Source organism: Miniopterus schreibersii (assembly GCF_964146895.1).
Source record: "Miniopterus schreibersii genome assembly, chromosome: 19".
Lineage (NCBI taxonomy): Eukaryota > Metazoa > Chordata > Mammalia > Chiroptera > Miniopteridae > Miniopterus > Miniopterus schreibersii.
This window is the reverse complement of record NC_138119.1, coordinates 7,856,922-7,873,114: the sequence shown is the minus strand read 5'-3', so window position 1 is coordinate 7,873,114 and position 16,193 is coordinate 7,856,922. Positions and strand designations below refer to the sequence as shown.

The window sequence follows — 16,193 nt, the reverse complement described above, 5'->3', positions numbered from 1 at the left end:
CAATTATTTCAACTTTTCTGTATATTTGAAAATATTCACAATAAAATATTGGGGGAAATGTAAAAGGGGGGACATATTTTTTCATAAGGAGAATATATTTTTCATGATCCTTTTAGGGAATGTGGGGGCAAAAGTTTGAAGACCATTGCTTTCTATTATCACCATTTGCTGATGAATCTTTAACCTAAACCTACAGCCCAGACCTCTCTCCAGAATCCCAATCATATTTCCATCTGTCTCCTAGACCATTCCATCTGGATTTCCCATCAGATCTAAAACTCAACAGATCTAAATATAAATTAGTGTCTTCCTGTGTCAGTGAGAAATATCATCAGCTACAAGTAAAAGAATGAAAGAGTCAAACAAAACAAGGGTTACTTTTCTTACATAACAAGAAATCTGGAGGTAGGTGGCTCCTGGTACTGGTTCAGCCGTTCAACAATCTCCTGGCTAGCAGGTCTGCAATTTTCTTGGCCTTTGCTCAGTCACAAAATGTTCTATCGCTCCAGGCATCATGGAAAGGAGCCATGCCAGTGACAACTGAACCTTTTATTAAGACAATTTCAGATTTTCCAGAAGCCTCCCAGCCTAGACTCCATAGCTCTGTTAACGGTTCCACGATCCGCCTAGTTACCCAAGTAAGAAACCCAGGAGTCGCCCTTTCCTTCTCTCCCCTTCTGTTCCTCATATCCACTCTGTCTTGATGGTTTATCAGTCTTTGACTGTCTCTCAAATCTCAGCCTCCTTCCTACATCCACTGCCACTGTCTTGGTTCAGGTTCTTATTTCTACCCAAACTGCTGTAATTCGTCTCAGGTCTTAACTTTGCACCTTCCCCCCGTGGGCCCCAGCTTGACCATTCTAAAAACAGAAACCTAACCATGGCATCCCCAGCTTCTATCTTGTCTGTGGCTTTGCATCACACCTATTTGAAAGGCTAACTTCTTTATTTTGTCCCTTAATGAAGTCTCCTGCTTTCATAATAATGTGCTCTTGAAAATGTGTTATCAGTTAGGATGCCCTAGTCCTGTCAAGGGTCAGCTCCCATAAGACACAGCTTTGCGCAGGGGGGAAAGCTGGGGAAGTTATACTCAAAATCTGAATCTGTTATGCTGGGCGGGCAACCTCTGTCTCTAATACCTGTGTGCTAAAATTGTCATATGAAAGAACAAAAGATTTATACGTTATAACAAGGGTTCTTTTCCCAGAGTGTTGAATCTCTCAATGTGTTTTGTCTTAGAGACCTAAAATTCAACAATAGATGTGAAGTATAATGTCATTGTTGTCCTTTCAGCTTAGAGATTTATTGCACGCCTGCTGTGTACTAGACGCTACACTTACACTTAGTTTCTTTATTCTAGAACAGAGGTGACAGAGACAGAACACTAAGTGTTTGATTGAAGCTGAAGATCTGCCTCTTTCTGCATCCGTGGTGACTTTTCATCTCATACCTATTTGAAACTTGTGCTTATTACCAGAATTGTCACTTTCATTTTTATTTTTTTGTCTTCTCATTTTTCATAAATGAAATTCACTTTGGATACTCAAACAAAATGTCCAAAGACAGAGATGTAGGCAAAGATGGCAACATGGTAGAAAGTGATTGGTCGACTGATACAATCAATTCAGTAATTGCCGACCCTCATATAGTACTTACTCTGAGCCAGGTACTGTTCTGGGCACTGGACCAATATTAACTCATGAATGCCCACAACTCTGTGAGGCATGTGCCATTATCTCCATGTTGCAGATGAGGAAACTGAGGCCTGAGGATAGCTTTGTGCTTTTGTCAGCTGCCTAAAGGCTGCGCGCTAGCATCTCTGCGACGCCCCTTCTCTGCTCCACTTGGGCTGGCTACAGCTCTTCCTCCCCCAGGAGGCCTTGTTTTCTCTGTCCTGTCCCACTTTTCGGTGTCTTCCTTCCTGCGCTGCTCTTCCCCTCTGCTCAGGCTCATCCTTCAGGGCCAAGGCAGGCCCCCTCCTCCGGGAAGCCCGCCCTGCCCTGCCGGGCGCAGCGAGGCCAGGCCTCCTACCCTGCGGTAATTATTTGCCTACAGATCCGTCTCTACCCCGAGACGGTGCTGCCAGGCCCGCTGCCTCCCCGTTGTTGGTGCCGGGGGCTCCCTGCCGCGCGGCCGGCCCGTAACAGGCACTTCAAGTCCGACTGAGTTAATGCAGGGGCTCCCCGAGCCCCCACGCTCCCGTCGCCCCCCCGCTGTCTGGCACCACATACTGCAGACACTCAGTCAACCAGAGCGGGAGCCGAATCCCCACCAGCAGCCTAACTTAATAAAACAAAGCAAAACACACCCTCCCCCTTTTACGCTCATCCCCGCATCACAGTTAATCCTCGGGGGTGCGGATCCGCTTCCAAGCCCCCCCCCCGTCGGTTGCTTCGGCAGGACCCGGGGAGTCTGACGCGCCCCCCCACCCCCGGCCAGGCCGTGCGGGCGGGAGGCAGCCTCGGGGGCAGGACGCCCCCACCCCCCGCGCCCGCGCCCCGCTCTCGCCTATTAAGGTAAAGAGGCCCCGGAGCCGCGCGGGAGGGGCCGTGGGGGGCCCTTGGAGGCGGCCTCCGCGCCAGAGAACCACAGCCCGCAGCTGGGGTGCCCCGCGCCAGGTCCTGCCAGCTTCGGGGCGGCCCCAGGTCCTGCCTCTCCCTCTACCCTCGCCCACCGGGGCGCGTCCTTAGGCTCAACTCAAAGGAGTCTCTGCCCAGGGCGCTCATTAAGTGGGTCTCGGGTCCCGGTGGACGCTCCTTCCCGGCAGATGCTCCGATAGCCACAGGGAGGGGGCGCCCGCGAGGCACGTTGCCTGGCATCCGGGGGAAGGAGGCGGTCCCCAGTTCCAGGGGAGAGCCCGGCATGAGCTCCCACCCGCCGCCCGCCCCGCACCTCGGGGTCCTCCTAGGCCCTCTCTCGCCCCCTGCCAGGCTCCCGCCCCGCCTGCAGGCCCCGCTCCCTGCAGGCCCCGCCCCCGCCCCGCCCCCAGCAAGGCCACCACGCCCCCTTCAGGCCACGCCCCTGCAGGCCCCGCCCTCCGTACCGCCCCCAGCAAGGCCGCCACGCCCCTTCAGGCCACGCCCCTGGAGGCCCCGCCCCCGTCCCGCCCCCAGCAGGCCCCGCCCAGCAGCCCTCCACGCCCCCATCAGGCCCCGCCCCCTCCGCCGGCTCCCGCCGCTCACGGGCTCGCTCGCCGGCCGGGACTCGGGAGCCCGCCGCGGGCCGCAGCATGGGGCGCTTCCGCGGGGGCCTGCGGTGCATCAAGTACCTGCTGCTCGGCTTCAACCTGCTCTTCTGGGTGAGACCTGGAGGCGAGGGCCGGGCGGGGCGCGGGCGGGGCCGGGGCCGGGGCTCCCCAGGACTGATGCTCGCGCGCGGCTCCGGGGCGGGCAGGTTTCCGAGCGGCGGAGGTGAGAAGAAGGCAGACAAAGGGGGAGGGGGACGGGGCAGGAGGGGCGGGGGGAGAGCGGCGGCGCCTCGAGAAACGGTGAGAAGGGGCGAGCCGCCGGCGCTGCCCTTTGGGAACCCCTCCGCCTGCGCTTTCAGCCCGCAGCGGCGCCGCCAGGTGCGGGTCGCCAGCCCCCCGCCTCCCGGGCCGGCTCCCCCCGGCTGCGCGCACCCCCCCACCTCCTTCCCTCTGGGCCCGGGCTGGCCGGGGCGTCGCGGGAGGAGCCCCCGCACCGGCGCCGCGGGGGTGGTCCCCTCCGAGCGGGGGCACCCACCTCCTGGCTGTGGCGGTTTTGCGCAGGAAATGGGGGTCGGAGAGAAGATGCGGGGGGGCAGGGGTCGCCCTTTTTCTGAGTGTTAGCATGAGAGGAGGTGGCGACGCTCTTCCGCGAAGGGGCAGCGGGAGGGGGGGGCCGCGGCGTCGCCCCTGCCACATACTAACGCTCCCAGGGATGATCTCATTCAACTTTGCACTGAAGGAGCAACGTTCCCGGGGTTAGTGGTCCGCAGAGACAGGGCCGGGACCCTCGTGTCCTGTATCACAGGGACAGGGCTGGGGCTAGGCCACCCCGGGTCCCTGGGTCCCCTCTCTGAGGCCGAAGGGACTGTGTGACCAAGTCTGAGAATGGTCTTGACTGCGCAGCCCCTCTCGGGCTTCCCCAAGATGGTCAGTCGGTGTAACTGCTCAGGTGGACCCAGAAGGAAAATACAGATCTTGCTGCGGGTGAAGTTCTTAGAGCAAGGAGGGAGCGGCAGGGGCCTGGGTGCTTTGAAACGACTGGGAGGGAGGAGGGGGTGGTTGTTCCAACTGCTCTGGGGAGGTTGTCTTCCCCTGACTGCAGCTAATTAATTATTGAATGATGGGCCCTGCTTGTGTCTGCCAACCCATTAGTCCAGAAGCCTGGGTGAGTGACTCCAGCAGCGGCTCTCAGAGGCCAAGTTGCCATCCTCGCTCAGCATCCTTCATCAGGGGAAGGCGTGCAGGAGGTAGCCCCTGGATTTTAAAAATACACATGACTGTTGTACACCTGGGCATTTCCACCCGGCACCGCAGGGAGAGATGGTGTTTTTAAAGGCCTTTATGCTGTTCTTTTGAATAGCCTGGCTTAATTTCAAAAGCTGTTCATTGTCAATGTCATGCTTCAGTGACACCCTTCACTCTCACTGCTTACAAATTCAATAGGAGTTGTAGGTGAGCCTCAGGAAGAATTCTGAGGCTGGGATCCGTGCCTGTTAGAGCCTGATGTTGTGCCAGCCTTTCTAGGGATAATAGGAAGCATTAAATGTTTTCAATGTGTCAGGGACAGTATTATGCACATTGCACTCACTATTACATTTAATTCTCACAACAGTTCTAACGCGAATACTACTATTATCCCCATTTTTACAGATGAGGAAACGGAGGCTCAAATAGGTTAGCTTGCCCGAGGTCACGCGGCTGGTGAGCGGGACTCTAACTCAGCCTCCTGGCTGCTAAGCCCTGTGGTACTTTACACTCCTAACTCACCTGTGGTTCTCCAAGTGTGGTTCCTGGACCAGCAGCATCAGCATCTCCTGGGAACTTGAACCTTGTCAGAAATATGCATTCTCAACCCATCCCAGGCCTGCCGAGTCACAAACTCTATGGGATGGACTCAGATTAATTCTGATTCATGCTCAAGCGTGAGCGCCACTCTGTTAAACGATTATTAAACAAGCACTGTAAAGATAATTTATATGTGTGTAAGTATATGTAAATATAGACATAATTTATAAATACATATACTTCATAAATATAAAACACTGTTCTCTAAGCTGCCAATCTAGGTGAAGAAGTGAGACCAGTGCATATAGAAAAACAACAACAAAACAGACAGTATAAAATCAAGTGACAGATTTCACACTTCTGACCAGAAATTCAATAAGAGAAGTCAGAAGAAAGCAGTGCCCCAGTGCCTAGTGGGATCAGATACGGCCTTTCACATATATGACCTAATGAAGGGGGTTAGCAAAGGCCACAGCAATAGTGAGGAGTCAGGACAGCTCTGCAAAAGAGGACATCTACGCTGAGCCAAAGGACGGCAGGACTGGAGGTGGCAAAGATGACAGTGACACCACCTGCCCACTGAGGAGCAGAGCAAGGGTGGGTGTGACTGCCATCTGGCGAAAGGGATAAGGCTTGAGTGGTTAATTCTGACTCTGGTCCTCTCATCTGCACAACTAGGGCAACAGAGTTGCTGAGAAGATTAAAAGGAAATAGGGAGAGTATTCGAGCTCACCTCCCTATAAGCCTAGTACACAGTAAACGCTCGAAAAATGTTATCATCGAGTGCCTGGCACACAGGAAGCATTCAGTAAAAGTTAGCTCTCTTTGGCTTACCCCTCAATGTTGGGGACTGGTGTATGTTCCCCAAGTGCCCTGCAGCCTGTCTTTGCTTTAGGATGATCGCACCTTATCTTCTCGGTCTGTACCTGCGGACGTTCCCCACGAGAACGTCGAACGCTCTGAGAGCAGGGGTTTTCTTTGTCCTGTTCACGGTGGTATCTCCATGTCTAGAAAAGTACCAGCACGCAGGAGGCATTCAGTAAATGCCTGCAGAATGAATAAATGAGTGTGCAGGGTAGAGGGCTTGGTACAAATGGCCTTCCCAATTTGCACAGATAATCAATTCTCAACTTTGTCTGGAGGACTGAGCCCCTCTCTGCCTGCCTGTCACCTCTTGATTTGTGCTGTGTTTGCACAGATTGAGCCCAGGAGGGGAATATGGGGCCTTCCTGTCTCCCAGTTCCATGGTGGTGGTGGTGGGGTGTGGGGAGCCTAGGGTCTTGGAACAGCAGTCGTCACAGGCAGCCCTCCCACATCTGTACTCGCACAACCAAAGGGAGAGGGGCGAACTGAGGCAGGTACCTAATGATTTCGGGGGGAGCCACTGTTTGGGATAAACTCTCCAGATATCTACCTCCACTGTAACTGAGGGAACCTGATTTCAGAAAAGCCCCACCCCAGTTTCTGAAGTTGTTTTTTCCTGGTGGGAGGGGTTTGTGGGAAGTTTGGGGTAGGGGCAGAGGGTGGGGGACAGTTTTTCTGGAAGGATAGGCTTGAGCTGTGACTTCAGTGTGATGTTTACACACATCCTTAGAGGCTGTGTGCCTGCCCTTCTGAGGCATAAGGTCCCCTGGGTGACAGGGCTCCTTTCCTATCAGGAACTCTCCAGAAGGCGGGCACGGAGACAGGGTGGGGTATGTTTTGCAATCTGCAATTTAACAAGTCGATTTGCAACCTCCTCTGGCAGGTTGGTTTAAGTTTCCTTAGGCTGTGCTCCTGTTTTTATAAACATTCAACTAGACCCTGGCAGGGCCGGTACAGCACTCCCTGGCCCAGGGCCACTGGCTGTAATCACCGTTGAATTTTAAAAAACAAAAGCAAAGCGTAGCCACAAACCCCACTAAATTGATTTCTGTTATCGTGGTTGGTGTCTAACATGAAAGAAACCCTTCCCAACATCTGTCAGGTCTAAATTCGGACACTGCCATCAAATTGCATAGCCTAGTCCCATGCCTTTCACTGCAGTCACCTTTATTTTTTTCCTCCGTTGCATAGCAATATAAGTAACACACCACAGTGCACCAAGCCACAAACGTTGGTTTAAAGAAAAACCCGGGCACTGTTTCTTCCTCGGTTTGTTGTTGTATGCTTAGCGTTTTCCTATCATTGTCCTCTGTGAGCTGCTCAGGGTTACCCACCAGCAGGAAGCAGGACTGTTCATTGTTGAAAGTCAGATGCCATATATGGCTTGTTCGAAGTTGCTTTCTTTCCTTCTTACCACGATTAACGCAGCTTTGGGGCTTCACTCGGTGATGCCTGACAGGTGCTATTAAGAAAGACGGTGTCACGTGGCCTTGAGAGTGAAAGATGCTTGAGTCTACTGCTTCCTCCTATTCCCCAGACTTCTTTCAAATAATGACTTCAGAGCTCCAACCGGTAAGAAAGACTGGTTTTAAAAAAAAATAGCTGAAAAAAGTATTCTTTGGGGTCCACCCCAAAACTAGACCACCCCAGAAGGCACGTAGGAATTTCCTCGGCCTTGTTGCAGGCTAGTCTTTATTTCTGATTTCTGTCAAGGTGAGAAGAGAGTGGCGGTGGCCCAGCCTCCCCTAATGTGGAAGAGAGGACTCAGGGTTGGGAGGGGCCAGGACTCAGTGGTAGGGGTCAGTCTGCAGAGGCTAGGGCTCTAGCTCCAGGCGCCTGGCAGACCGGGGGCAGGTCTAGGCAGTGTGGCTGTTCGTATCCAGGAATTCGGGGCCTGGAAGGTGGACACTGGCAGCACACCGCCTGGGGTTCCAGGCTGTACTATTTACTCACTAGGGGAGCTTGGTTAGTAAGTCATTTACCCTTTTTGAGCCTCAGTTTTCCCATCCATAAAATGGACATGATCAAGTACCAACATCAATCTATGGTCTGTGTGCAGATAAAATGAGAAAGTATATGTAAAGTAGCAAGTATGGTGCATGCGCATAGTAAAGACTCAGTAACATAAGATATTAGTGCTGTTTGTATTTAAACACTAGAAGTACAAATAGGAAAATACAACCCAGAATCCAAGAGGTTTGTAAAGGTAAAGAGAAGTGGGAAATAGGTATCCCTGATCTAACCAACCTAACTAACTAGCAAGAATCTTGTAGCTTATTAAGGGCATGTCAAAAGGAGAGATTCCTTCCTCAACAGTTAGTCACTCAACAACCATGTGCTGACCACCTACTATGTGCCCCACACCCTGCTAAGTGCTGGGGTTCAGAAGTGATTAAGACGTGGTCCTTGATCTTGAGACACTCGTGCCTGTCTCTCTGTGAAGACTTGGCTCCTTGAGGGCCGGCAGTGTGCTGTGCTGGTAGCCTCCCCCCGTCCCTCAGCGCCCAGGAGAGGCTCGGCAGCCAGGGCATGGCTCCCGCCACCAAGTGGTGTGCACTGACCCCAGCACAGGAACTGCTTGTTGTCCTCTGCCTGCTCTATGCTGCCCAGGGGAAGCCAGTGGGTGACCAGGGAAAGCCTTTGGTGACCAGGGCGGCCAGACCGTCACTGTGCACACAGATCGCCCAGGGATCCCGTTACCGTATGTATTCTGATTCCGCAGGTTTCCATTTCTAACAGGCCCACAGGCGACCCTGACGCTGCTGGTCTAGGGACCACGCTTTGAGACCACTGGTTGAGGTGTGGCCTGAAGAGGGCAAGGACCCACCGGCGGCGCCCGTTTCTGAGTGGGGCAGGGGGTGCCCTTCCTCTTGGCCCGCTCCCCTGGCTCCCCTTAACTCCAGTTACCATTCTGCCACTATTGTTTTAAGACTTTCTTTTTTACATCAAGACTCGATACTTTCTAGAACTACCAGGCGGCCACCTGTCCGTGGCCCGTTGCCTTTCACTGTGTTATTCTGGAACATCACCCAGGCAGCATCTCTGGGTCTCCAACCACGTGTGACAAAAGAGAACGTAGCCTCCACCCGCCACCTTAAAACTGACAGTATCACCTCAGGGCTGTTCTCTGTACTGACCGCTGAGGCTACTCACGTCACAGTCACTAAGGAATTAAAGAGAAGGAACTGAGAAAGAGGCCAGTGGGATGAGAATATCAGACGGCTGAGAGCACAGCGTACAGAGGAGTAGGGGACCCTGGCCTGCCGCCTTTGTCCGTTTTGGGTTTATTTGGGAGCAAAAATAATAATGCCAATAAAATCCATATGATGTCTTAGTTTATAAAGTGCTTGAGCCCTTTTGATCACGAATCACAATAATCCCATGAAATACTATAATTACCCCCATTTTACAGATGTAGAGGCTGAAAGTGAGGCAGGCACGGTAGGTGGCATGTCTAAGATCAAAGAGTTAGAGAGAAGCAAAGCCGGGGATTCACACCCAGGCCTTTTGATTTTAAACCCTGTGTTCTTTTCACTGTGCTAACTTACTAGGGCATGGGGAACATAAGGTTTGAGAAATGCTCCCAGCTTGGAAAATGTGAAATCTGTGACCAGGTTGATTATATCCAGTGTTGGGTTTAGCCTTGATGCATCCGGAAATGCAGGTGCAAAGCAGCGCATAAAACACGCCGGCGACATTTACTCTTCGGCTCCTACGTCTCACTAGCCGCATTGCACGTGCTCAGTAACCGTAGGTGGCCAGTGGCTACGGAACTGGACAGCACAGAGAGAGCATTTATGTCTAGGTCACGGGAGGAAGCTCTGTTGGATAGCTTTTGCCTAAATATAGTTATTCTTTCTCTCATAAATTATTTTTCCTGTCTTTCTCTTATTGGGTCTTGTAAAAACTAAAACCAAAGACAGAGAGGAAGCATAGTTTCTGGAAAGGGGCACTGGCACAGCTAGAAGATTTAGAAAACTCAGGGAATTCCATCTGTCATGGAAAGAAGTGTAGAGCTAACATCCAAGTTAGTAGAGGAAGCCAGTGGAGAACTGAGTGGTTAGCAGTGCCATGGGAGTGGTGTTTCCTCTCTCGAGTAGGGTTAAGTTTCGGTTTGAATGTAACATTAGCGAGCCTACCAGCGCAATAACACCAAGCGCCGGGCACTCACTGCCCTAACTGGGTAATGTGAACTCGTTCATCTCTCTGGGAGGCACTGTTATTACCTGCACTTTGCAATTGAAGAAGCTGAGGGTGAGAGAGGTTAAGTGACTTGCCCAAGATCGCAGACTAGTAAATGGCAGAGCCTGATTCAAACCCAGGAGGCCTAGAGCCCCGTATTCACCGCTGCAACTAAACACCCCAGGGAGGTGCTGGGCGAGCTTTTGTTATAATCCTGCCTAAGGGCATCGCCATTCAGTGTGAGCACTCAGGAGAGGTAAGATTTTTCTAGAAGAGCGGCTGGCAGATGTTCCGAAGCGGGTGCCAAGCCCTGACCTCCCCTTCATCATGGTGACTGGGAAAGAGTCAGCTGACCCACCAGAGAATCGGGCCGGACTGGCAAAGTCCCCCGGGCGGGCCGGGCCAGGGGCCTTGGAAGCCGCGCCCCTCTCCCAGGAAGCCCGCCTTGCCCTCCCCGTGCGCGCTTGACTCTGTCCAGCCCCTGTAAATGCCTTCCTGACCACAATGGTTTCTGGTGAAATGGCTGTTACGAAAAACCTCTTTGGAACACCAAGCTGGACTTCCATGATTTCTACTGGATTCCATCCAAGCCAACTTTTTAATAAACTAAGTGTTTTGGCTTGTCCCAGTCTAACCTGAGTTCTACCGAAACGTTCATTTCCCGCATTTTTTCTCTGTAACAACTCACACTGGGTGCCGGGCACTGTTACCGACCGACACTTCAGAATCCCGTTTGTGCGCTCGAGTGGTTCTCTCGGACTTTTCCTTTAACCCTTACCCAAGGATGTACAGGTGCCCCCTAAAGATGCACGCGCTCTGGCCTGGCCGGGCGTGGCTCAGCGGTTGAGCGTCGACCTGGGATCCAGGCGATCGGGGTTCGATGCCCGGGCTGCGGGCTCGATCAATGACTCTCTCATCATTGATGTTTCTATCTCTCTCTCTCCCTCTCCTTTCCTCTCTCTGAAATCAATAAAGATATATTTAAAAAAAAAAAAAAATGCACGCGCTCTAACAGCTCAATTTTGGAAATGAAATGTCCTCTAATCACTGCCTTTATAGTTATTCACAGTGCGTGCATACATTTTTGGGGGGACACCTTATATTTTTATTGATTTTAGAGAGAGAGAAACATCATTGTGAGAGAGAAACATCGATTGGCTGCTTCCCACACACTCCCCGGCTGGGCATCAAACCGCAGCTTAGGTGTGTGCCCTGACCAGGAACCGAACCCGCAGCACTGTGGTCCATGTACGATGCTGTATAAAGAAAACTGTACAGCCGTCTCTTTCTCCAGTTCTTGCTGATCTCGTCTCCCCTCCTCCCTTCCCTATATCTCTTTAGAGAAGAGGCATTATGTATAAAACCGTGGAATAATTGCAACACAGTTTGCACTATTTATATTTAAGTTAGCTGCTCGATCATTCACAGCCAGCTTCTCATCAGGCGGTTTCCTTCCCCTGAGCTTGGCATCCCCCCCCAGCCCCTCTGTACCGCCTCCTGGCCATGCCACTTAATCCACTCAAGTGAACTTCATAACAACCTAAATAGAAGAAGGTACGTTTAGCACAAATATACAGCCCGATGTTCTTTCCGAGATACGCAGAACACTCCCCTTTCTCTGATTCTATTGCGGTTTGGGGTGCAGAACCCTTCCATCAGCGCAGAGAATTAAGCATTGATTGATTTAAAAATAGATCCTTACCTGAAGGAAGTCTTTCAGGAATTTCTTAGCATGAGCTTTTCTCAGGAAATTATTAGGAGGAAGATCATAGGGGAAATCAGAACCCCAGCTATCTAACCAGTTCATTTCCACACGATCAGCCGTCTCGTCGCACACTGCCGGGGCCCTGCCCCCAGTTCCACCTCACCCGGTCCTGATGCTGAGACAAGGGCAGCCAGGTTCCTCGGCGGTGGTTTTGCAGGGATGTCCTATGGCATTAGGCTCCCGTATTTCTTGACAAAATCCTTGATTTTGAGAACAAGCCATCTGAATCCTTGCCTTGCTTTCACTGCCGACTAGGATGGAAATGTTGGGAGCTGGCTTTCCTCTTCCAGAAAATGAGTATCGTCTTTCAGAGCAAATGCGCTTCTGCCTTGTGCCTGCTAAAAGGATGAGACTCTGCCGCCCTCATGGCATCATGAAGTCGTGTGAGTCTCATGAAGAATCAGGAGAGCCCGTCACATGAGTCCATCCAGGATGGGAATCTGCCACCAAGAGCACGTATCAGCTTAAGAGCTTTTAATGGAAACTGTAGGGTTGAAGTGTCCCTTCCAGCTCTGTGCGATTCATCCCGGAGAAGAGAATTGCCAACGAGCCGGGTCGTGTAGACAGTGTGTACACGTGGTACTCACCCGGCAGAAGCAAGGATACAGTGTTCACTTCATTCTTTCATCTGAGTGCAACGTGTACGCTTCTGCCTGTAAACAACAGGAATTTATTTCTCACAGCCCTGGAGGCTTTAAGTCCAAGATCAAGGTGCTGGCAGACTTGGTTCCTGGTGAGAGCTCTCTTCCTGCCTTGGGGGTGGAGGGGAGAGAGAGAGAGAGAACTATCAGAGCACTAATGACTCCATCTAAACCTAATTACCTCCCAAAGGCCCCATCTCCAAATATCATTGCATCCGGGGTTAGGACTTCAACACATGGATTTGAGGGGAGGGACACAGTTCAGTCCATAGCACAGCCTGGATGGTACCTTTGTGAAGGCCCCCCATTCATTCATTTAACAGAGGTTTGTTGGGAGCCTGCTCTCCAAGGCAGAGCGGTAGATGCTCAGGACACAGCAACGCAGACCCTGTCCCCACCCTCACACAGCTCAGGATTTACTAAAATAAAAATTTTAAAAATTATAGAAAATTTTAAATAGACATGGTTATAGGAGGCACAAAGGTACATAAACCAGGCAGGCTTCCCAGAGGATGTGCCATCAGAGCTGAGAGCCGTGAGTCGGGTGGACAGGGAGGAGACCTTCCTAAGCCAGAGCAGAGGCCCCAAGTGGGAGAAAGAACTGAAACTGTGTGTCTAGAGCTTCTCAGAACAATGAATTGTGTCTCCCGCCGTCTGAGAACGTGCTGTCTGAGAACTTGCCCAAGTGATCTTTTTACCCAAAGGGGAGCTTGCTGCTGGGTGCAGTCATCAGAGAGCAGAGCAGCGAGTGTTGGCTCTGTGACCAGGGCTGGCCAGCCTCTGGGGGCGAGGGAGCCGGCGGACTGGAGGTCCGGGGGGGATCTTTGCAGTTTTGCATCATCACACACCTTCCCTCCAACTTAAGGCCAAATAAGAACCATGTTTGTCATTTATGAAACTCTTTCTAAGTGAGAATGTCCTTAAGATAGAACATTTCATCAGCAATCCCAAGAAAATAGAAATAAATACAGTAAAATAAAATGGAAATCCATTAATAAGTTCTGCTTCTTGCTGAATGACTTGTTTCTGGCAGGTGGCCATTTCCTAAGGGAAACTTTTTATCCACTGCTTTGCTTTAAATGCTCTCTAATCGGGTCTGTGTCCTGTCTTCTGCTACTTTAGCTTTAGAACACAAACCGTCTTCTCTAAAAACATGTGCTTACCATTTGCAACGTTGTGTCCTGTGAACTCTCCGGAAGTTAGCTACTGAGATCAGTTGCTGGTGAAAATGCATAATATAACTGTATCTGCTGAGCCCCTATTTAATGACATGGGTTTGTATGTCATTGTCCCTTTCACCGCTATCTTTTCATCTTTATTTTTTCTCTTTTATTCACTCCTCCTTTTGAATAGAGGGCACTTTTTTGCCCTCAACATCCTGTTTCATCACATTGTCTGAGAGCTTAACGCACAGCGGGTGCCCAGAGAAGAAATGATGACGCCAAGAATGATATCCGACATCTTCTCGTGGGCCGGTTGCATGATTGAGTCTCACCTGCAGGGTTAGTGTCCCTGCTGCACCGCCCAGTGGGGGTCAGCGGCCGCCGGTGGTGCCCCTGGGTGTGAGCGCCTTCCTGTGTTGTGTCATCTCTCAGTCTATGTGCTCACCTCCCAAGTTAGGCTAAGAGCCGTGTCCCTTTCATCACTGTCTCCCTAATGCCCAGCACGGCCCCTGACCAGGACCACAGGTGACTCCCTGAAAGACAGGGAGGAAGTGACAGGGGATGCGGGTGGGGACAAAAGAAGTAAAGGGACAAAAAAGAGGTAGCCTCGCATTCCTTATTGTCTCTGACATTAGCAGAGGCGCAGTGTTGTGCTGGGATTAAGGGAAAAGGGAGCATGGGGTGGGGGCTGGGGCTTTGACCTAGAAAGGTTAAAATGTAGGGTTCCAGGGGGCTGCAGGCTTCCCACAGGTCATTCAGTGAACCTTCTCTTCCAGGGTGTGGGACACAGCGTGGTGGGACTCCATGACAGTGGACTTGCTCGCCTGGTTCCTGGCTGAGCTAGACTTGGTGTGAATTGTTTTCAAGCAGTTTCTAGTGGGTCAACCCAAGTCTAGCAAACACAGAGTCATTCCAGAGCCTTACAGGAAGGGCAAGTTTAAAAGGACCCTTCTGGCTGCATGCTCTCTGTCGATGCCACTTTCCAGAGCAGCGGTCACTGTCGTCACCAGCAGCCTCGGGCCTGGCCAGGTCCTCCCCCAGTGTCCCTGCCCTGGCCCGGCGAGCAGCTGCGGGCGGGAGGATTCCCTCCACACAGTGATGACATTCAGCTAAGCCACAGTTTCCTTGACTCAGGAGGAAACCCGTGTGGTTTGGGGTTGGGGGGGCGAGGAGGAGCGAAGTGCAGATATTTTCTCATTGTGCGGTGGCTTTAAATTGCAACCTCTCTTTACATTTTCCATGATGCACCAAACACATCTGTGCCAGCAGGGGACAAATGTACTCCATCTGGAAGATGGTCCAGACGGCTATAAATTAGGGTTTGTGTACAGAGATGCCAAAAATGTGGCCGCGGGCTAGGGTGTCCCTGGGACCAGTCGCCTCCTCCGCAGTCTGTGTGGTGGCTGCAGGCCTTGGCCTGACGCCTCTGTCAATAGGCTTCGCCTTGTACTTGGAAACTGTCTTTCCATCCAGTCGCCACAGAGGCTGGCGGGCAGGGGTGCCCCTGAGGCTCCGCCGGGCCCAGCCGTCCAGTCCGGGCAGCCTCGGGAGCTCCTAGGATGAGGCTTCCCCAGGGGCATCCCTGTCCTTCCTGCGCCTGGATCAGCGATGACCTTGAAACTAAAGCTCGACCCAAGAAAACTCTCCCCACTGTCTTGATTGAACAAACTACCATATGCTTTTAAAAAAATTTTTTTTTAAAACCTTTTAAGAGTACTGTGTGCTTAATGCAGAAAACTTAGAAAATATCGTGAAAAGGAAAAGTCACCCGCAATCCACCCTTAAAGATAAATATTGCTAATGCTCTAGCATGGCTTCTTTCGATATTTCGCCATGCCATGCTGCCCTGTTTTTAAAACCAAAAGTCTTTTAAAGCTGGTTGAGCCCAGTTCCCTCGGCCATCCCTCGAATTATCCAATTAGTGCTTCCTCAAGTACTGGAAACTCTTAGTTATTCCACATCAGAGACTCCGGCTGGTAGCCCTGCCCTCTAACTCCCTGGCTGAAGTCGCGCCGCCTTCTGAAGGACCGGGCCCCTGAGGGGACAGGCCTGGAGGCGACAGGGGCTAAAGGATGAAGTCCTCGGATAAACCCAGCCAGAGAGCCGCAGAGGTAGGGCCAGGCCTTGCAGACAGCCCCACAGATAGAAGGATCTGTGTTCAAAGGCTCTGCCAGCCCCTGGCCTGGATGTTATTTTTCCATATGAAACCTCTGCCTCCCTGACGACGTCCTTGTCTCCCGTCGAGGCCGGGGCGGCCTCTACCCTGTCATCTGGTGGTGGGCAGGGCAGCCCAACACTGACTGAGGGGCTGGCAGAACTGGGGGGCTGTTTTTACATCTCTGCTCCCTTTCCCCTGTGCCTGGTGCCCAGAGGTGCCCAGTGCACATCTATGGATAGATTGATCCATGGGGTGGAACCGGAGAGGGGTGTTTGCGGACGGAGAGGATGCTGGGGCTGAGCCGGCTGGTGGGCCGTTGCGACAGCCCTGCGGTGGCGGGAGAGGACTCCCAGCCTCAGTGCAGGGCCTCACAAAGCCCTCAGAGTGGCCGCGGGAAGCAGGCGATGACTCTGCCAGCTGCCAGCCTGCCCAGCTGCTGCTCGCGCCA

General features: G+C 52.1%; 1 protein-coding gene across 1 annotated transcript in view; it reads left to right on the top strand.

The window, feature by feature from the left end:
• The first annotated feature begins 3,127 nt into the window (after window positions 1–3,127).
• The window catches only part of TSPAN2 (tetraspanin 2), a 32,199-nt gene continuing 19,133 nt past the window's right edge, over window positions 3,128–16,193 (top strand). The window contains exon 1 of the mRNA XM_081122341.1: window positions 3,128–3,298. Within this exon, the coding sequence (XP_080978467.1) occupies window positions 3,230–3,298 (69 nt within the window). The 5' untranslated portion in view covers window positions 3,128–3,229. The remainder of the gene's footprint in view (window positions 3,299–16,193) is intronic.